General features: G+C 36.6%; 1 protein-coding gene across 1 annotated transcript; it reads left to right on the top strand.

The window, feature by feature from the left end:
- Positions 1-2: 2 nt before the first annotated feature.
- IMPA1 (inositol monophosphatase 1) lies at positions 3-16,577 on the top strand (the record flags this gene model as incomplete). The annotated part of the gene is made up of 8 exons (XM_079722535.1): positions 3-65; positions 445-578; positions 2,571-2,675; positions 3,875-3,920; positions 6,169-6,277; positions 8,305-8,413; positions 15,439-15,590; positions 16,462-16,577. 8 exons carry the CDS (start codon positions 3-5, stop codon positions 16,575-16,577), a joined length of 834 nt encoding a protein of 277 aa, XP_079578661.1.
- Between the last annotated feature and the right edge of the window lie 5,319 nt (positions 16,578-21,896).

Genomic DNA, 21,896 nt, shown 5'->3' with positions numbered 1-21,896 from the left:
AGATGGCTGATCTTTGGCAGGAATGCATGGATTATGCAGTAACACTAGCAAGACAAGCTGGAGAGGTATGAACTGAAATCTTTTCAGCCATGATGTGTTGGATGTGGACAGCGTGTGGTTGCCTTGTTAAACAAAACATGTACTTTGATTAATCTGTATTTGTTTTCATTTTATTAAACTTTAGTGGTGTGATACTTTAATTTTATGTCATTAAACTTTTTGTGATGACAGTTGTGAATCTAAACTAGGATGTAAGATTCTATGATTTTATACCTAGAAGGTCATAACCCCTAAGGATTTCTTTTATTTACACTGTGGTAAGAAATATTTAAGAATAGCATTTAAGACAGATTGAATGTTTCAAACCATTTCTGTATTTCAGCTTTTAGTTTGATTTAAAATGACTTATGCTTTTCCTATTTGCTTGCCAAAAAATCTTTTTAGATGGCTCGTGAAGCCCTAAAAAATGAAATGAATGTTATGATCAAAAGTTCTCCAGTTGATTTGGTAACTGTTACGGACCAAAAAGTTGAAAAAATGCTTATCTCTTCCATAAAGGAAAAGTATCCATCTCACAGGTATTTCTTATTTCAATTTCTTGTGATAAGAATGAAATCTAGGTTGGAGTCAATAGTACTAGACAGAAATTTTGATTTTAGACCCAGTAATTGACTGTACTTCATTTAAGCTGAACGGGAATTTATTTGGAGGGTGTTGGGCGGCTCAGGAGCCCTGAGAGCAGGGCTCAGGTGGGAAACAGGGAGGAAGGCAGAGCTGGTTAGGACTTAGGGTTAGGGTTAGGATTGGGTTAGGGTTAGGGTTAGGATTGGGTTAGGGTTAGGGTTAGGGTTAGGATTGGGTTAGGGTTAGGGTTAGGATTGGGTTGGGTTAGGGTTAGGGTTAGGGTTAGGGTTAGGATTGGGTTAGGGTTAGGGTTAGGATTGGGTTAGGGTTAGGGTTAGGGTTAGGAGCCATTGCTTCAGATGCTGCTGGTAGCTTCCATTGCTTCAGATGCTGCTGGTAGCGTCACTCCTGACTCTGCTCACTTTGGATATCTTTACCCCATTAGCTCAAGATTACAAATCCTGGGCAAGAACATCTGCTAGCTGAACTCAGATTGTTTGCCTAAGCTGACACTTCCAGGGAGCAGTGGACAGGGGCTATTTGGATTCCTTATTAGTAATAGGAGTGTTGGGATGCCGTTAAGTTGACGTGACAAGTGTCTGGCATAGACAAGATTTAAAAGTTTAGTTTTATTCTCTATATTGCCAACTTTTTTAGGTGCTAAAGTCATGGTAGCTTTAAGGAGTTTGAGAGAAAATACTAAGATCAGGGCTTTCTTTATAGGCACAGAAATATAACCAAAATATTGGCATCATTTAAAAGGTTTAACATTGTCATTCTCTGCTTCTTTGTGATCATGCCATTGGCCATTCCTGATATTTTAGTCACTGAGGAGAAAAAAAATGTTTAAAACTAAATATATATCTTCTCAATGAAAATGTTTATAGCCAAGAGAAAAAGAGATACAAGAAAATTATGATAATGATTATTAGGACTGTTCAGTATTGAATAAAGGACATAAATAAAAAAGAAAGTAGCAATGAAAAGAAGAAATGCAGTGAACTCAGACACCATTTACAGAATTCACCTGAGATTTACTGTGTAGCGTGTTTTAGGAAAGCATGTAGACACAGTAATTTTAGTGGGTGATTTGCTTTCTCATTGACTTATTTAATGTTCTGTATATTATCTATTGCTGTATAGAAAGTTACCCTAAAAACTTAGCAGCTCTAGACAGCAAACATTTATTATCTTAGAGTTTTCTAGGGTCAGGAACATGGTAGTAGCTGGGCTGCATTTTTCTTGCCAGGGTCACGTGACGTTATAGTCAAACTGTGGGTCACCTCAGGCTCAACTGGGGCGGAAGGGTCCATTCACTTATGTGATTGTTGGTGACTTCAGTTCCTCATGGGTTGTCTGCGGCACCTCCCCTCGATTACTTACCATCTGGGCCTCTCCACAGAGCAGCTGATAACATGGTGGCTGGCTTCCCCCAGAGCGACAGAGGGAAGGGGAGGGAGGAAGAAATAGAGTGAATAAGATGGAAACCTCAGTGCCATTTTGTGAAGGAGTCTTCCAAGTTGCACGTTGTCACTTCCACTTTGTTCTGTTGGTTAGAAACGAGTCACTAAGTCCAAATTCACCCTCAAGGCAAAGGGTGTTAGGCTCTACCTCTTGAAGAGAGGAGTATGAGAGAATCTGTGGACTTATTTTTAAAACCTCCACATTTCCTTAGTAAGTTCTCATCTGCAGCAAATTCCCTTTTCAGCATGTGTGCCTTCACTTATCCTGGCATTACATTTGAGAATTTCAAATTCTGTTATTTTTCACATGACTTTGTTTGGGCGAAGTAAAACTTTCTCACTTTCATCCGTCTGCAGGAAAAACAATAGAAAAGTGTAGTATACGGACTTTTGTTATGTTTTATAGTAGACCCTGGGTAGCTTAAGGTTTGAAAATTATTGAAAGCAATGTAAAGATTCAGAGTTTGTCGTTTTTGTTTTTAGTTTCATTGGTGAGGAATCTGTGGCAGCTGGGGAAAAAAGTATTTTAACTGACAGCCCTACGTGGATCATTGACCCTATTGATGGAACAACTAACTTTGTACATGGGTATGTTTTAAAATTTTTCATATTGTAATTACTGTTTATGTATTAACTGAATGGACTGTTGGATATTTTGTTCACAAACATATATACTTTAGAGAACTGTGTAAATTGTAGAGTAGTTTGTAAGTGTATTATGCATAATTTTCATCAGCTATGGAAGAGGTGATGAACTATTAATGTTGTAGACTTGTCTTGTGCAGGGAAGTGCCCTGTTCACCATTCTTTTTCTCACTGTTGAAACCACATAAAAATGTATGCAAGTAACATTGCTGCTTTGAGATCAATTAAGGAAATAACTAACTCAATACTGGAGTGTTGTCTATATAGAATGGGTTCAATCCAGGAGAAAAAAACTGTTCAAAAGAGCATGTGTTTTAGGATGTGTGAATTGTGACCTTGAGCAAGTTGCTTAATCTTTCTAAGCGTCAGGTTTTTTTTTTCATTCTATAAAATGGGCACATTAATGGTACCTGCTCATAGAATTGCTTGTTGATGGGACTCAATGAGTTGTACATTTATATAAGAACTTACTCTAGTGCCTGGCACAAAGTAAGTATATAACTCAGGATATTTAGAAGAAAGCCTGATGGAATTGCCAGTGAGAGTTCAAATGAGTAGCCTAGTTTGGTGGGATGACACATAGTTGTCATATTTGAAGTTACCACGTAGCTGTGTGTATCTTTACTAATAGAATTGTTAAAGCCATAAAGCTAAGATGTAGAATCGTTATGTGATGGAATATTAATGTGGAAAGATGCTCATAATATTATATAACATAGAGAAGATTATAATATAGTGTATAGTATGATCCCATTTTTGTTAAAATTAAAACTATATTCATGGAATTCTACATTTAAATGGTATGAAATGTCATACAGTGCCAAGTGGCCTTCCCACTTCTGACCCCAGCTTCTCAGGACCCATCTCTGGAAGGTGACCATTGTTATCAGCTTCTTGTGAATCCTTTCAGAGATGTCTCATGCCTGTAGAAGCATCCTGTATGTATGCATCTGTATATTCTACCCTCCCCATCCCCTACGATTTACACAAAGGGTTGCATACTGTACACACAGTTCTGGGGGAAGAGGGATAAGACTGTTCATATGAAAAAATTTGTAAGCAGTTTTATTATGAAAAAACATGTTTGTTGAAAATAAGTTCTATTTTGATAAATTTATGTGTGTGTGTGTTTTTTTTTAAAGATTTCCTTTTGTAGCTGTTTCAATTGGCTTTGTTGTAAATAAAAAGGTATGTTGTTTAAATTTATGGTTGGTAAAATGCCTTGCTCTCATTTTCTGAGAAAGAGTAAATGTGTCTCCATAATAATTTAGGTTTGCTTCTATTCAATTTATGTAGCTGCATTATTTTGAAATAAACTCCAGAACTGTTAAACTTGTCATGATACTTTTTCCAGTGAAGAAAATGTAATGTTTTCTGAGAAGATTTTATAAGGAAAAAATACACAAAAGTAACTGAAATATGATTCACTATTTAATCACCATTATATATATGATAGAGTCAGATAAGATAGGCATTGATGTAGGGTCTAAAATGCTTAATGGAAGAGGTGCGCTTTGAGCTAGGAATGCTTTAGTAGGCATTGTGAAGGGAAACATCCGGAAATGGAAAGGGCCAGGCATGGTTAGAAAATGCAGACTTTGTTCAGGAACCTGAACACTTGCTGTATCTAAAGCCCAGTAGAGTACAATCTCTGTTACATTTCTGTGCTGTTTGGGTATTTGATTGATCAAAACACGAATGATGTTTACTAACATCTTACATAACTGTTTTCAGGGGGCTTGCGATATATTTGATCAGCGTGTACACAAGAGAGTTAAGAAATCTCCGAAAATAAAAACACAAATTAGTGCAAATGAAATCTTAGGCACAGGATTGTGTTAATCAGTGAGAACATTCAAAGGGAGATAGGTGAGCATTTCTCATTTAATCAGCCCTGGGCTGTTGAATTCCCAGTTCAGTGCAAAAGTTACATGTGTGAACAGATAAAGGTAATATGTGATGGAACTGTGAAAAAAAAAAATACTATGAGAACATGAAGAGGGTGTAACCAATTCTGCCAAGAGTAGTTTGGGGAAATCTTCACACTAAATGGAAGGGGTCTTAGAATTTGGTCATGTGAGTTGGGTCATAGCAAATTAGGGGTTTGCCAGATAAAGAAGAAAAGGAAAGCACTGCATTTTAATCAGAAAGAACAGTTTGGAGAAGAGCATGATGTGTGTGGGGAACGGTGAGATGTTCATTGTGAGCAAAACTCTGGAAATGGCAGGAGCAGAACCAACGAGGTGAGTTAGTTGTGGTCTTGCCGTGAGGCACCATGGCCTGTCCATGTCAGAACATTTAGATTTTGTTTTTAGGTGTTAGGAAACCAGTAGAGGTTTTTAAATGCAGAGTGGCAGATAATTCCAGCAACGTAGAGGTCACACCAGAGGGGCAGGTGATTCTGAACTCAGATGGAGGTGGGGAGAATGGCTGAGGAAATGCCAAAAATCAGGAAGTGTTTTCAAGATAAAATTGGAAGGAAGTGACTAATGGGGAAGGAATGAGGCATGTGTGATCAGGTAGTGAGTGAGTTTGACCTCCTCAGTTGAGGTTTCTGCAGGCCTAGGTTCTAAAGCACAGCTGCTGACCAGTGAAGACGGGGTTGGTGGGAGCCACAGTTAGAGAGGTAGTTGACTTTGTGGACTGGAAAGAACACACCTGTAAGAATCGAGGGAGCTAAAAGGGAAGTGGAAGAAAGGGAAGGATGAAAAACGCTGGGGAACACAACTTATAGGGGTTCGGCAGAGAAGAAGGTCATAAGAAACTGTGACACCAAGACAGATCAGTGAGTGTAGTAGGAGGTCTAGGAGAGTACTGCCAGGAACACGGAGTATGGGATTAACTGGTGATGGTCAGCAGTCTCCAAATCTTCAGAAGAGGCGTTTGGTCAGCAAGAGTGCATCGATGACCTCTTTGCAAGGAGTTTCAGGAGATGCGTGATCAGGGAAGAAGCCAAATTGTAATGTAGTAAGAGAATGGGAGGTGCAAAGTCTAGACCACTCTTTGGCAGTGAAGAGAAAAGGAGAAGGTAATGTTTTGAAAGTTTTGTGAGGGAGGAAGAAATTTGGCGAGAAGTCCCGGAATGAAAGTCCAAGAGAGGAGGAGTCAGTTGATGGAGCAATTTTTCAGAGAAGTATAGCAGGAGGAAGGATTCACCCTAGAAAACAGGAACCATCTGTCTTCATCTGAGGCAGGAAGGAGAGAGGTCAAGGTGGGTGCCCTTAAATTTAGACATGGATGAGACAGGAGTCAAGTGTTTAGGACTGATGACTTCTTTCCTCTAAGCTGGGAATTAGCATTTTAAATATCCCGCGGTTTAGCCATTTGAAAACATTATTAGTATACCAGATTTTGTTGTTACTTTCTTAGAAAAAGTATGGATGACATGAGAAAGAATACTCAGGTTTGGTAAAGGAAACTTGTTTTCCTTCTGCAGATGGAATTTGGAATTGTATACAGTTGCATGGAGGATAAGATGTATACTGGCCGGAAAGGAAAAGGTGCCTTTTGTAATGGTCAAAAACTACAAGTTTCACGCCAAGAAGGTAGGTTTATCCTCTAATTTTTGGTGTGATTGATATTATGTATTCGTATGCTATTGTTTTTGAATGTTAACCTGTAGAGCTCTCGAAGTGTTAACTGATTCTTAAATTGTGTCTGTTTTCTCTGTACTTTTTTTTTTTTTTGCGGTACGTGGGCCTCTCACTGTTGTGGCCTCTCCCGTTGCGGAGCACAGGCTCCGGACGCGCAGGCTCAGCGGCCATGGCTCACGGGCCCAGCTGCTCCGCGGCATGTGGGATCTTCCCAGACCGGGGCACGAACCCATGTCCCCTGCATCGGCAGATGGACTTTTAACCACTACACCACCAGGGAAGCCCTCTCTGTACTTTTTAATTGTGACTACAATTTTGGATGTAGTAGTGGAAGCAGGGGAAGCAAGTGCGATGGAGAAGGAGACACTTGAGCCTTGCGTTTTGTCAGGGGCTGGGGAGGAAGATGAGTGAGAATGACTCTCTGCCCTCATGGCGTTCACGTTTTATTGCTTCAGCCACTGCCTCTCAAATTCTTTGTAGAATTCCTTTGTTCTGATGCCATTGGGCCCAGTTATTAGTAAATTGAGGGGGAAAAGGCACTTCAAGTTGGGAATCATTAAAAATGAGGCATAAAACTATTATATATAGGATGCATAAACAACAAGGTTCTACTGTATAGCACAGGGAACTATATTCAGTATCCTGTGATAAGCCTAATGGAAAAGAATATGAAAAAGAATACATATATATGTATAACTGAATCACTTTGCTGTATAGCAGAAACTAACCCAACATTCAGTTATACATATATATATTCTTTTCCATTATGCTTTATCACAAGATATTGAATATAGTTCCCTGTGCTGTACAGTAAGCCTTGTTGTTTATGCATTCTGTATATTATAGTTTGCATCTGCTAGTCCCAGACTCCCAATCCTTCCATCCCCCTTGGCAACCACAAGTCTGTTCTCTATATCTGAGTCTGTTTCTGTTTTGTAGATATGTTCATTTGCATCATATTTTAGATTCCACATATAAGTGATATCATGTGGTATCTTTCTCTTTCTGATTTACTTCGCTTAGTATCATAATCTCTAGGTCCATCCATGTAGCTGTAAATGGCATTATTTCATTCTTTTTTATGGCTGAGTAATACTCCATTGTATTTTTATACCACATCTTCTTTATCCATTAATCTGTTGATGGACATTTAGTTTGTTTCTGCGTCTTGGCTATTGTAAATAGTGCTGCCCTGAACATAGGGATGCATGTATCTTTTCAAATTATAGTTTTATCTGGATATATGCCCAGGAGTGGGATTGCTGGATCATACAGCAATTCCATTTTTAGTTTTTTGAGGAACCTCCATACTGTTTTCCATAATGGCTGCACCACTTTACATTCCTGCCAACAGTGCTACCATTTAATTTTAATTTTTGTCTTTTTCAAATCTATATATAAATTATTTAATTTCTAGATTCCACTTTTTTTTTTTTTTTTTTTTTTTTTTGCGGTACGTGGGCCTCTCACTGTTGTGGCCTCTCCCGTTACGGAGCACAGGCTCTGGACGTGCAGACTCAGCAGCCATGGCTCATGGGCCCAGCCGCTCTGCGGAATGTGGGATCTTCCCGGACCGGGGCACGAACCCGTGTCCCCTGCATCGGCAGGCGGACTCTCAACCACTGCGCCACCAGGGAAGCCCCCTAGATTCCACTTTTTAAAAAAATATGTAAGACGTTTGCTCGTTTCCCACTAAATGTGTCATGCATGCAGGCAGATTGGTTATATTCTGTACTTTTGGGAGTGTGGTCTAAGGAGCTAGACTCTTTTTGATGATTATAAAAATGATGATAAAATAACTAAAAGAGATTAATAAATTGATAAGTATTTTAATATTTAAAGCCTTAGAAAGAAACAAATATGGTACAACTAGGAAGAGGAATAAAAATGTCCAATTTGTTCTGAGTTACAAGTATCAAATTTTTTATCAGAATTCTTATTAATAAACTCTAATGATTATTTAAAACATTTTCTTTTAGATGTTACCAAATCACTCTTGGTGACAGAGTTGGGCTCTTCCAGAACACCAGAGACTGTGAGAATTATTCTTTCTAATATGGAAAGGCTTCTTTGCCTTCCCATCCATGGGTAAGCTCTTTTCACTTTCTCCCTAAAGTTGAACATTCTTTGTTAACATTATAGATAATTTGACATTCTAAGGAATGAATTTTTCTTTAGCAATGAAATTTTTAATTAATAGACATGGGATCAGTACCATAATTCTAATTTTATAATGTAATTTTTAAAACTTTTATTTGAAAATAATTTCAAATTTAACAAAATTTTCAGAAATAAAAAACTACAAGAAACAGTAGTATACAGTTTATCCAGCTTCACCTATTGTTAACATTGTACCCCGTTTGCTTTATCATTTTATCATTCCTTTTCTCTGTCTCTGTCTCTCTCTGTGTGTGTATGTGTGTGTGTGTGTGTTTGTGTAAATATACTCCTTTTTTTCTCTGAACTATTTCATGGTAAATTATTTAGATCATGGCTCTTTACCCCTAAATACTTCAGTTTGTTATTTCCTAAGAATAAGGATACTCTCTTCTATAACCACAGTACAATTATTGACTTCATGAATTTGCTCTTTATCTAGTCTACCATCCATACATATATAGCTTTGTCAGTTGACCTAATAATGTCTTTTATAGCATTTTTCTTCCTCCAGTGCAAGATTCAGTCTAGGGTCAGTATTATGTTTAGTTGCCATGTCTCTTTTGCCACCTTTAATCCAGAACATTTCCACAGCCTAAGTAATTACCCACTTCCTCTAAGTTTTCAAGTTATTTGCATAGAGGTATACAAGGTAGAATCTTACAGTTTATTTCTGGCCTCTCTGTATCAGTAGTTATTTCCCCCTTATCATTTCTTATTTTGTATATTTGTGCTTTCTTCTTCTTTTTAAAAAATCTTGATTAAGTTACTTGGTGATTTGTCTATTTTATGTTTTTTCAAAGAACCAAGATTTTGCTTATTAATCTGGTCTACTGTTTTTCTCCTCTGCTTTATTATTTTCATCATTGTGCTTTCTTTTTGTTCATTTTGTTGTTTCCTTTTCTTTTTTCCTTTTTAAGTAGAGAATTTATTTTTATGCTTTGATTTTTATTGATGTAAGTATTTAGGCTATGAATTTTTATCTGATTACTGCTTTAAATGTATCCCATAGATTCTGATGTGTTTTCATTTCCATTATTTTTCACAAAATTTGTTACTTCTGTTTGTACTTCCCTTTTCACCCAAGAGTTGTGTTCTTAAATTTCCATGAGGAAATGACTTTTTTTTGCTTTTTTAATTTCATTGTTAATTTGTAGTTTTATTACATTATAATAAATATATATTATGGAACTTTATGTTTTCTTTGTGCCCAGTATATGATCAATTTTTGTGGAACTTCCATATGCACTGAAAAAAAAGTACATTCTGTATTGTACTTTGATGTTTGAACTTGAAATCTACTTTGACATCAGAATTGTGCCTGGTAAAGCTTTGTCCACTCTTATTTTTAGTCCTTTTGAATCACTGAGTTTTAAGTGCATCTCTTGAATACAGCGTAGAGTGGAGTTTTGCTTTATAATCAATTTGAAAATCTTTTTTCATAAAAAAGTTAGGCTTACTCATTTATTGATATGACCATTTTGTTTGGTCTCAATTCTGTTGTATTATCTTACATTGTAATTACTTTGTATATTATGTTATAGTTATTTATTTGGTGTATCCTCTCTGCTTTTTTTCTTTTTAGAAATAGAAATTTATGAAAGGTTCAATTTTATTCTAGTGGGTTTCTTTTATATTAAAACTCTTTATAATGCTCTTAATATTCTCGTTTCTTACTTGACCATTTACTCTCTGTAAAGGCTCCAGAATGTTTTGGCTTCCACCTGTTACCTATATGACATTCAATGATTTTACTCTACTTTCCCCTTTTTCTCTCCCTTTTCATCCAGTTTTTTAAGTTGCATTCTTTCTACTTTGTCAGACGTGTTATTATTACATATTCTTTCACCCACGGTCCCATCCTGTGGTCTTAGTTTTTGACTTTATAAAATGCTCACAGTCCTTCCATGAAGTTTTCCTGGTGTCAAAAGTTCATAAGTCACGGCATTAAAACCAGTGAATCACTGAAGTATAATTAGTAAAAGTTTATTGTGCACACACCAAAAAGACAGTTTGCAAACCAGGAACACCCTGACCAAAACATGAAATGAGGCTCAGGCATATATTGTTATAAAGCAGCTTATAAAGTGAGAAAGCAGTGACTATTTATTCTTCACAGTGATTGGCTATAATAGAATTTTTTTTAATGATAGGGAATTGATTAGTGGTTACCTCATATCAACCTTGAGAAACAATTTAAGTTTTGCTTGTCATTTCCAGAGCATAAGCAAGAAATGACCCAGGTTGAGTTAGTTTTGCAAAATATGCTAAATTAAGCTTTGTTTGCATGACTAAACTGGTTTTGTCTGCTCAGGGAATTTTCAAGGCTGGTCTCTGTTTGTTTTTGATTTAACACCAATCACCTTTAGATTAGATGAAGCTCATCTCTTAGTAGATTCCTTGAGAAGGGCACATGCACACGGTATTCCATGAGATCTGGCACATTCCAAACTGTTTTTCTGTGGTCTTGAAACATGAAGGACAGCTTGGCTGGATAGAACATCCTTAGTGAAAGAAAGTATAAAGTACATTGCTTTTTTTTCTTTTTTTTTTTTTAGAAATTTTTAATTTTTTAATTTATTTTTTGCTTCGTGGGCTTTCTCTAGTTGCGGTGAGTGGGGGCTACTCTTCGTTGTGGTGCGTGAGCTTCTCACTGCGGTGGCTTCTCTTGTTGCAGAGCACAGGCTCTAGGCGCACAGGCTTCAGTAGTTGTGGCATGTGAGCTCTAGAGTGCAGGCTCAGTAGTTGTGGCGCATGGGCTTAGTTGCTCCAAGGCATGTGGATCTTCCTGGACCACGGATCAAACCCATGTCCCCTGCATTGGCAGACGGATTCTTAACCACTATGCCACCAGGGAAGTCCTGAAGTACATTTCTTAAAAATGCTATTACAGGGCTTCCCTGGTGGCGCAGTGGTTAAGAATCTGCCTGCCAATGCAGGGGACACGGGTTTGAGCCCTGATCCAGGAAGATCCCACATGCCGTGGAACAGCTAAGCCCGTGTGCCACAACTACTGAAGCCCGTGTGCTTAGAGCCCCTGCTCCACAACAAGAGAAGCCACCGCAATGAGTAGCCTGCGCACTGCAATGAAGAGTAGCCCCTGCTCGCTGCAACTAGAGAAAGCCCGTGCACAGCAACGAAGACCCAACACAGCCAAAACTAAAATAAGTAAATAAATTAAAAACCCAAATTGAAAAAAAAATGCTATTATACTGTTGCCTTGCTTTGTATGTTATGAGAAATCTGATGCCAATCTAATCTTCTTGGCTTTTACATTATTTCATTTTTTACTTGGAGGCTCTGAGAAAATTTTTTTTCTTTTAATCTTCCATGGCTGACCCTTTTATAAGGGTATATCTTGGAATTGCTCATTCTGGGATGTTTTCTCCCTATAACAGGTAGATTCATATCTTTTTTTTTTATTTTCTAGAAAGTTTTCTTGAGTTTTAGTTTTAAATATTAGTTCACTTCTGCTGTTTTCATTTTCTTCTTCATAGACACCAGCAGGAACATTAAATCTTCTTTGTTTCTTCCTTTTCAGCCACTTTCTCTCTGACCCATTTTACTTCTTTCTTTTATCTCTTTTCCTCACTGCCCTTTATTAAGTTTTCATTTGCATCTGTTCTCTTTAGGGGACCTTGCAATTTAGTCTTCATTCCTGATAGAATTTTGTCTTTTTTGTCCCACTTCTTTTCTGAGTTCAGTCATCTCTTGTTTTATTTTTTCCTTGTTTTATTTTGTTTTGTTCATTTCTGTGCTCAGTTTTTTGCAGAGACACTTTATGAGTCAAAAAAACCCCAAACACTTTTATTAGCAATGTCTGATGTTTCACAGTAGATCTGTGTGGACGTGTCTACTTTTTCTATTTCTGTTCACTTTGTGATCTGGGTTCCTGGTTTCAGAGCTCCTTATCCTGTCAGTTCTACCCTTCTGTGTAGGTTCTGTTATGAATTTCTGTTAAGTGGTGGTGGGAGGTGAGGATTGGCATGTCTTGTTTCTCTTTCATTTCTCAGGATCTTTAATTTTTTCACTCTTAGCTCCTGCTTTTCCTTCACTTTGTCCCAAGAGATACCACCTCCTTTTATTTTAAATTGAAGTATAATTATATATTAATTATAAATGACATTTATGAGGCAAAGTAAATCATTATGGGTCAATTTCCTTTGTCTAATTTTTTGGGATTTGTTCAATGAAATGCACTGTATTTGTTTACTTCAATGATGTTTTCTGGTATCATGCTGTAGGGAATAATTTCTTCATAAATATAGCTACTTTTTTTTTTTTTTTTTTTTTTTGCGTTATGTGGGCCTCTCACTGTTGTGGCCTCTCCCGTTGCGGAGCACAGGCTCCGGACGCACAGGCCCAGCGGCCATGGCTCACGGGCCCAGCCGCTCCGCGGCATGTGGGATCTTCCCAGACCGGGGCACGAACCCGTGTCCCCTGCATCGGCAGGCGGACTCTCAACCACTGCGCCACCAGGGAAGCCCTAGCTACTATTTTTTGAGGCTAGGCCCTCTGCTAGGTGCTTTACGTCTGTTGTTTCTAATCATTGCAGCCATAGCCAAGGTAAGTTGGTATCTCCATTTTGATGACAAGAAAGCTAAAACTTGAAGAAGAAACTTTTTCAAAATTATAGTTTTTAAGCAACTGAGTAGGGGAGCAAACTCAAATCTTTATGATTCTCAAGATAGTCTTTTTTACTCTATTACCGTCCTAGCTGTATAGGAGGATCAGACTAACAGAATTCAGGACACATATGCAAAATCTAGACCGCAGACTCAATTATTTGGTAATTAATAATATTTAGTAATATTTGTCCATAAAAGAATATGCTTTCTGATCAAAAGGTCTCTTGACTGAGAGCCATTGATACACATCAAAAGTAGACAGAAGCATAGCCTATATGCTGTGCTGGAAGAACAATGCCTATAGCATTGTTCTTCCAGCCTAGGGTTCTATGTTTGAATAGAATACCAAGAGATAATTTGTGAACGATCTTGGTATTTTCTTTCTATGACATGAGATATGAACTATCACATACCCTTGAGAAAAGGAGGAAAATACACCATTATTTATAAACTAAAAATGCCACTAAAGTTAATTTGGGTTTATATATTTGGAAAGCAGTCAAACACCTATGGAAGTTTATTGAGGTTGCTAGTTCGTTCTTAAATTTGACATATAGTAAAAATATAGGCAGTAAAATGTATTTGAAATCAAAGGCATCATGTAATTCTGATCCTTTTTTAAAAAAAAATTGCTTTGGCATGAAGGATGTACTCAGGTGTAGTACTTTTTTTATTTTTAAGAAACAAAACAAATACCAGATTAGTCATCAATTTCCCATTATTTCTTTTTTTTTAATTTTAATTTTATTGGGGTATAGTTAATTTACAATGTTTTGTTAGTTCAGGTGTACAGCAAAGTGATTCAGTTATACATATACATATATTCATCCTTTTTTAGATTCTTTTTTCATATAGGTTATCCCAGAATATTGAGTAGAGTTTCCTGTGCTATACAGTAGGTCCTTGTTGGTTATCTGTCTTACATATAGTAGTGTGTGTATGTTCATCCCAGTGTGTGTATGTTCATCCCAAGCTCCTGATTTATCCCTTCCCACTGTGTCTCCCCTTTGGTAACCATGGCTTGTTTTCTATATCTGTAAGTCTGTTTCTGTTTTGTAAGTAAGTTCATTTGTTTCATTTTTAAAAATTAGATTCCACATATCATATGATATCACTCATATGTGGAATCCCCTTATTTCTTTAAAAATAAATAGTGAAGGAACTCAGTGAACAGACCTGACTGCTTTATTTTCAGAGGTTTAAACAACTAAAACAGAAGCTTGAGTAAAACCCATTTGAAAGTAGTAACTTACAGACATGATGACCTCTTTTTCTTAAACATTTCAGTGTGTATATTTTTGATAAAAGGGACATTCTTTAACATAACCACAATTACTAAAATCAGGAAATTAAGTTTGATACATTATCTAATATAGTGACTTAATTTGTATTTTGATAGAATTCTAATCCAAGATCCAATCCAGGATCATACACTGCATTTAGGTGCCATTTCTCATCAATTTCTTTTAATCTGGAGCAGTTGTTTAGTCTATCTTTTATGACCTTGACATTTTTGAAAAACATAGGGTAATTATTTTACAGTATGCCTTTTGATTGAATTTGTTGGGTTTCCTCATGATTAGATTTGGGTTATGCATTTTGGGCAGGAATGCTACAGAAGTACTGTTATTTCCTTCTCAGTGCATTATATCAGGAGGCACATGGTACCTTTTTGTCCCATTATTGAATATTAACTTTGATCACTTGGTAATGATCTTGCTGTCTTTCCCATTGTAATTATTGTGTATCTTATAGGGAGATACTTTGATATGTAAATATCATTCATCCACTCATTTTAGCATTTATTGATGATTCTTTCCTGAATCAGTTATTATTATAATGGCTAATAAAGTAATGTCTGTACTTACCTTAACTTGATATATTTCCAAGGAAAAGCTACTGTGAGAAGGCAAACCTGAAATAATCTTTCCAGGCAGGCCTAGATCTAAGCAGAGCCCACCAGTGCTATTATCTCTTTGGTCACGTGTACTGATGCCCATGCAGTTGGGGATGACCAGGAGTACATTTTCACCCTTCTGTAAACTACTTGTATTGTGGGGCTATTGTCCCTGGGTTTAGACCACAATGAATATACATGCATGCCATGATAGTAGAATTATAGCATTTTCTTCAGTATTTTTCCCCCAAATATCCTTGTTTTAAAGTTTATATTATAAATGATTGCTTCATAAGGATTAGTTTTGTCATTTATATAGTGCATCATGACTGTTGCATCAGTCAACACTTAAAAGAAACTGAAGTTAAGGAGGAATGCCTTATTTGAAATAATTTCTTTTTCTATCTTATTTTTAAAATGTTATTTGTTAGGATCCGAGGTGTTGGAACAGCAGCTCTTAATATGTGCCTCGTGGCAGCTGGAGTTGCAGATGCATATTATGAAATGGGAATTCACTGCTGGGATGTAGCAGGTGCTGGTGTTATTGTGACTGAAGCTGGTGGAGTACTCTTGGATGTAACAGGTAAAATTATGGGACAGTAAAGCATTTTTCTTTCCATATCTGTTGGACCTTCCTCTATATATGGCTTTTTTCCTTTAATGTTTGTTACATGTTATACCTCAGCTCTTAAGGCAAAAAAAGCCGTGTAATTTTCTACACAATCAAAATAACAAACATTGGGAGATAGAGGCAAGGATAAGAAGCTAATGGTAGCATGGGATTAATAATGATAAATGGCTTAGCCTCTTCAAATATGAGTATCAGGAGCTCTTGAGAGGCTATAGAAAAAGTCTAGAAGGTCACTGAATCTGAGAATTGTACCAAGAGTTCTCTGAATGGTGACCATGGTGGTGGTTGAACATGGACTTCCTCCACCATCACTTTCTGCCTTGAGCCTAGAGGGGCTACATATTTCCTCTGCACTGGTGGTGAGATTTTTAAAAGTAAGAGTGATCCTGGTTTAAAATAATTCATCAGTGGCCTGGGAGAAAGGCAGCAAAGTATTAAGGAAATGGGAAGGAGAGTGGTGTGAAAATGCATTGGAGTCAGATTTTCTGTCCATAGATTCCCAAACATTAAAGAGGTAATAAGAGTAATATAAAGAAGAAATAGAACACACAAAAGGTGAAATAGAGAAAAGATGACATTTTCCATACTAGTGTGACTGAGATACCAGTTCCCTCCACAACTGGTATTTACTAAAAGAAGGTGTTTAGAAACTCATTTATATATTATCAAAGCTTAAACATTATGGTTATGTGACAGCATAGATCTTTTTAAAGATAGTCAAAAGTATTAAAATGTTATGATTGACCATAGTACATATTGCTATGCAAGTTTTATAGGAATTACTTTTGTACAGGATATAACCATGTTCCATATTTGATTTTAGGTGGACCATTTGATTTGATGTCACGAAGAATAATTGCTTCAAGCAATAAGACATTAGGAGAAAGGATAGCCAAAGAAATTCAGATAATACCTCTTCAAAGAGATGATGAAGATTAATTCTAACAGCTTCACACATTCAATCACAGTTGCATCTCTCCAGGTTTGCTCATGGTGTTACAAAATTCAGGACATCTGTTTCACTTGAATAATATGATTCGTTTAAATTGTCTTAGATGTCCAGATTAAAAAATGCAACTTGTTCTGTATTTTACTAAGAGTAGGTATGCAAGAATGGCTGAAATGTTTGTTTCATTGTTTTAAAAATTTTTGCGTGTTAAGAATGTACTTTGGGAAAAATATGCAGGCAGTTGATGAGACAGGTATCACATCAACTGAAATAGTCAATTAGCAATTTAGAGTTTCTAAGTATTTATGAGCCTCTGAAATTTTGACTTAACTATTTATGTGCATATGCATTCTTAATTAGAAAGTTCACTTTTTGGAAAATTTTTTTTCTTTAGTTCCAAAAGCCATACTTAACTAAATTTGTAAGAAGTATATAATGAGTACTTCCTAGGCCAAGATTTCTTTCTTTGCAGAGAACCTTGTTTTATTAATCAGTGTAGCACCAAACATGGTACCTGTTAAATAGTAGGCAATCCAAAAATAAGCATTGAAAGAATGAATATTTTAAAGGTAGCAATTCCTAGTTGCTACATAAAGTAATGAGCTTATCATTCTGTAATTTTACTTCAGGTTTGGAAGTAGAAATTATCTAGTCATCCTTTTTATATTTCACATTACCATTCCTTTTAAGATTTCACATTACCATGCCATTTCAATTAACTGTACCTATACGTCCTGATACATTTCAATTACTGTACCTCCTGATACCATTTGTTACTGTGGGCATTTCTGAAGTTTATATGTTTTTCAAAACTGCATTGCAGTATTTGTTTGGATTTCTTTAAAGTCCATATATAAAAGAGAAGAAACAGTTTCAGAAAAGCACTTTCATCAGGTATCTGATGTAACTAGATACTGTATGACACTTTACTAAACTCAAAATTCATGTTTTCAAGATGATCTGGCTGAGCACAGGAACCCGGCAGATATACTGCATTGTTAATATTGAACTACTTCTTTCTTTCCAATCTCCTTATTTACCTTTGTTGATTCTATTCAGCCTTTAAATATTCCTTAATAGTCTTTAGCTTCTCAAACTCAAAAAGAAAATTGTTCTGGTTCATAGATATTTTTAGAAGAATAACTTATTGCTTAGCCTTGTCCTTTGACACATGAACAGTATTAAGTTTTATTATAGGCTCATGTGAGCCTTATATTTGATGAAAGGAGAAGTGCTTCTATAAAGTTTTCAAGACAGGATTTTTTTTTTAATTGTCTTACACTTCTAATACATTAAATATCTATGAACCTAAGATTTGAGTATTATAATTACTGTATTTGTACTGTTGGTCACATGCATCTCATACTGTATTATTCTAAGACAGGTTGTTTTGCAATTAAGTATAGTATATATATGTTATAGTCAGGGTATATAGTCTTCCCAAATGTGTATATACACACACACACACACACATAAAATATACACACTTGTTCAAACGCCCCTCCTTTTTAAAATAAAAAATGAGCTCATTCTATCACGTACTTATGTGTGAAGTGTTCTTTGGATTCAATATGAATTACTAGCTATTCCTAGAAATGATTTACAATGTCTGGGTCAGTAGTTTGCCTGTGATATATATCATTCTGACTCAGTTGTCCTTCATTTCAAGATTTAATCTAGAGCCTAAGATACAATGTTTAAAGAAAGAAAAAATAATCATTTCAAATTGTTTCTATTTGCTTCAAGTTCATAACCCCCTATCTTTACCCTGCCTCATTTGGAAAAATTAATTCTTTTGTTATCCAATTAATACATACACATAGTTCAAAATTTCAAATAATATACAGAGCTCAAGGGAAAGCGACATTTTCCTATCCCATTCCACCTCACCCCTAAGTTGATCTCCCCAAACTCTTTAAGTAGTTTCTTTTGGTATTTACCTCCATCTTAAAAAAAAAAAAAGATAAACATATTCTGTTACATCTTTCTTTATTGACTTTATTAATTATCTATTAACTTGCTATTATGGAAGATGAGGATTTTGTACTCTTAACTCCATGAATCACTTTTACCTCCTCCTTTCTATTCTTCTAATATAGTGATATCTATTATTTGTTGTTGTTGTTAAATTTATATTCAGTGTTTAACTTAGGACTTTTATTCACTGCTAACTAGCAGTGTGTTATGATTACATTTTCTTTCCTATGGAACTTTTTGTTCTTTCTGAAGTTGACAAATTTTCCACAGGACTGTAAGTGCTCTTTGTTTTCCACTTGTTCAACCATAATCAGGTATTCTCTTCTATTAGTACTATTTTCTTTTCCTCTTGAAGATAGATCTTTTGGGGCCCTTTTCCTTTTCTTCTAGTCTGATTGGTTCCTGGCTAGATATGCTGCATGGCAGTCCTTCTGGGGCTTCCCTTTGCTTCTAGAAGATAGCAGAGGAGAATATCTTCCTGACCTTGGTAGACAAAGAACTGGTAAATAGGACACAAAAAGCATTATGCATAAAGGAAATAATTGATTAATTGGGCTACATTAATATTAGGGACTTCTACCATCAAAACACACTAGACAGTCAGAGGGCAACCCACAGAGTTTGTAATACATACACCTGACAAAGTATATTCAGCGTATATAAATAACTCCTACATATCAAGTTCCAGCAAACCCCGGATGATACCAAGGGTTGATAAGGATGTGAAGCACCCGGCCGCCTCTATCAGTCCAAAGGTTCTGCCCTTTTTGAAGTGGCCAGTGATGTCCTAATTTAAAGAAGCCAGATCTTTTATGCTATTAATTTACTTGACCTCTCTGTAGTTTTTCATCTCACCTGTTCTCTGTGTTTTTAAAATTACATTTGTCAAATTCTCCTCTGTCCACTTGTCAGTCTTATTTGCTGACTCTTCTTCCTCTGGTGAAGATACTGTGCTATTAGAGAGCCATTCTTGGTCCCTGCTTCTATCAAGTCACTCAGGAAACTCATTCATGTCCCTGACTTCAGCTATCACAACCATTCTGCTGAGTCCCAGATCCAGATCTTAACTTAGTGCCCGCATTTCCCCTGTGAGTTCTTACCCTGATTCATCTCCGTCTCCTTGCTGGACGGCCCCTTCTGAATGCCCTCTACTTTTATCAGCTCAACATGTCTCTAACCAAACTAATTAATTTTCTGCTCATAATTTTCTGCTACTGTCCTATATACATTCCCTCCCTACCCCCTCCTCTCAAATAAGAATCTGTTACATTTGATGTGTCCTTTCCACTAGTCTTCCATTCCAATTTGTCAAAACCAAGTTTTTCATAATCCCCTCTCCCCACCCCCCACCCCCAATATTCCCATTGAATACTCCAGCCAAACACTTGCTCTTCACTGGACTCCTCTGAGACTTTTCAGATAATATTCTTTCTGCCCAGTATTATGACAGTAATACTGATCACTTTTTATGACTGTAAAGGTACCTCTAAGTCACAATGATTCCCCTTTCACTGGGAACTTCCCCCAACACACAGGGCTTTCCCTGCTGTTACCATGTCTGTAGGTCATATGGTTCTGCCCCCTGATAAATTCATGAGATGACATCTGACCCAAGCAGGACAAGTGAAATTTGCTAGGGAATTGGGCATTTTGAACCCAGTTAGGAATAGGAATAGGACAGAAATTAGGAATGATTGGGAATAACTTATAAAGTTGAGGTCAGTACTGAATATGAAGTCACGTGCTTCTCAGGGAGTGGCTGACCCTCAGGCTGTGCTGGGTATCAGCATTAAATCCCACAAATCTTCCAGTTTAAGAAGAATAGAAATAGGCCATAGTCACGTTCTAATTTCTAGTATTCCATGTTATATATTTATAACCCTTAGGTTGTTTATTCCCTTAAATAACTCATAAAATATCCTTGATAATAAATATTGTTATTAATAGTCAGCATTTGTTGAGCCCAAAGTACCATAAATTATGCTAAGCACTTTTCATTCATGATCATATTTAATTCTGACAATAACCCCAGGAGAGGTTATTATCCTCATTTTACTGAGGCACAGAGATGTTATTAAACCAATTTTCCTGCTCAAGGCCATACAACTAAGTGGTGGAACTCATGTAGAGATACAGCTGAGTCCACAGTCTTAACCCACCACCCAGTGGTCCTCTCCCTGGCAATACGTTAGAATCACCTGGAACATGAGTCTCACGGAGTGAATCTGACTTACTAGGTCTGGAGAGTGGCCTGGCCATCTGTATTTTTAAAAAATTTCCCAGGTGATTCTCAGGGTAGCGCGAATTGGGAACTGTTTGCTCCAGCGTACTGCTTCCCAGAAGTAACCGATGTTTTAGAAGTAGCCAACTCACCTGCCCACACACTCCCTCAGCTCCACAAACCTCAGAAGGTTTCATGATATTATTTGGTGTCTTAAACTTGAAATGTTGCTTTGAGTCACCCCTGTGCCACCGAGTGAGCCAGATTTGAAAATTATTGTACCAGCCTTTTTTATTTCCACAAATTAACACTAGATGGCAAACTACACATAGGGAATCATCTTATGTTAAGCATTTTTTATCTCTGAAACATTTGATTTTTTTCCTTCAAATAACCTTATTAGCCAATATTTGAGTTTAATAATATAGTACTAAAACCAGGGGGATTTTTTTCATAAATTGAATTACTCTGTATTGTGGATCAACTCATATTCCCTTAAGCAGAACCATAGATACCCTAGATGTACACTATGGCCTTAATTTTAGTTATTTTTTAAACTTCAGCTTTAAAAAGGGGTTCATTAATTATAAATGTATATAAAATGAAATGTTCACGAACACTTTTCTACCGATAGATTTTAATGTCCTGTCAAATACTTGACTCACTAATTAAAACGTTTACTAATGTCCTGCTTACGTTTCCTAGGAAGTTTGTGGAAAGCCAGCCCTGCAAAGCCGGGGTCACTTAGACGGTGTTATATGCCCACTTTTCCTAATGGCTCCCTCACTTTCTTGGAATACAGTTTAAATTCCTAAGTATGGATTAGAAAACCATTCAGGATCTGGCCTGACTCTCCTGTTTTCTCAACTTTTTCACTCCCAGCCCCACATATAACATATAGAGCTCAGACTAGATTTCTTTCATCTTTAGCAATGTATCTTCTTCTGTTTCATGAATGTTCACTACAAGCTGGGATTTGTTTGTTTGTTTCATAGCATTCTCTCCCACCTTCCATTTTGAAGTCCATCTCAACCCACCTTCACATGTTTAACTTCTACTTACATATTAGGTCTAAGCTTACATGTAACTTCCTCCAAGAAGCCTTCCCTGA

This window comes from Hyperoodon ampullatus (genome assembly GCF_949752795.1).
Source record: "Hyperoodon ampullatus genome assembly, chromosome: 17".
In the NCBI taxonomy this organism is placed as follows: domain Eukaryota; kingdom Metazoa; phylum Chordata; class Mammalia; order Artiodactyla; family Ziphiidae; genus Hyperoodon; species Hyperoodon ampullatus.
Note: the sequence above shows the minus strand (reverse complement) of the source record. Positions and strands in the feature narration are given on the sequence as shown.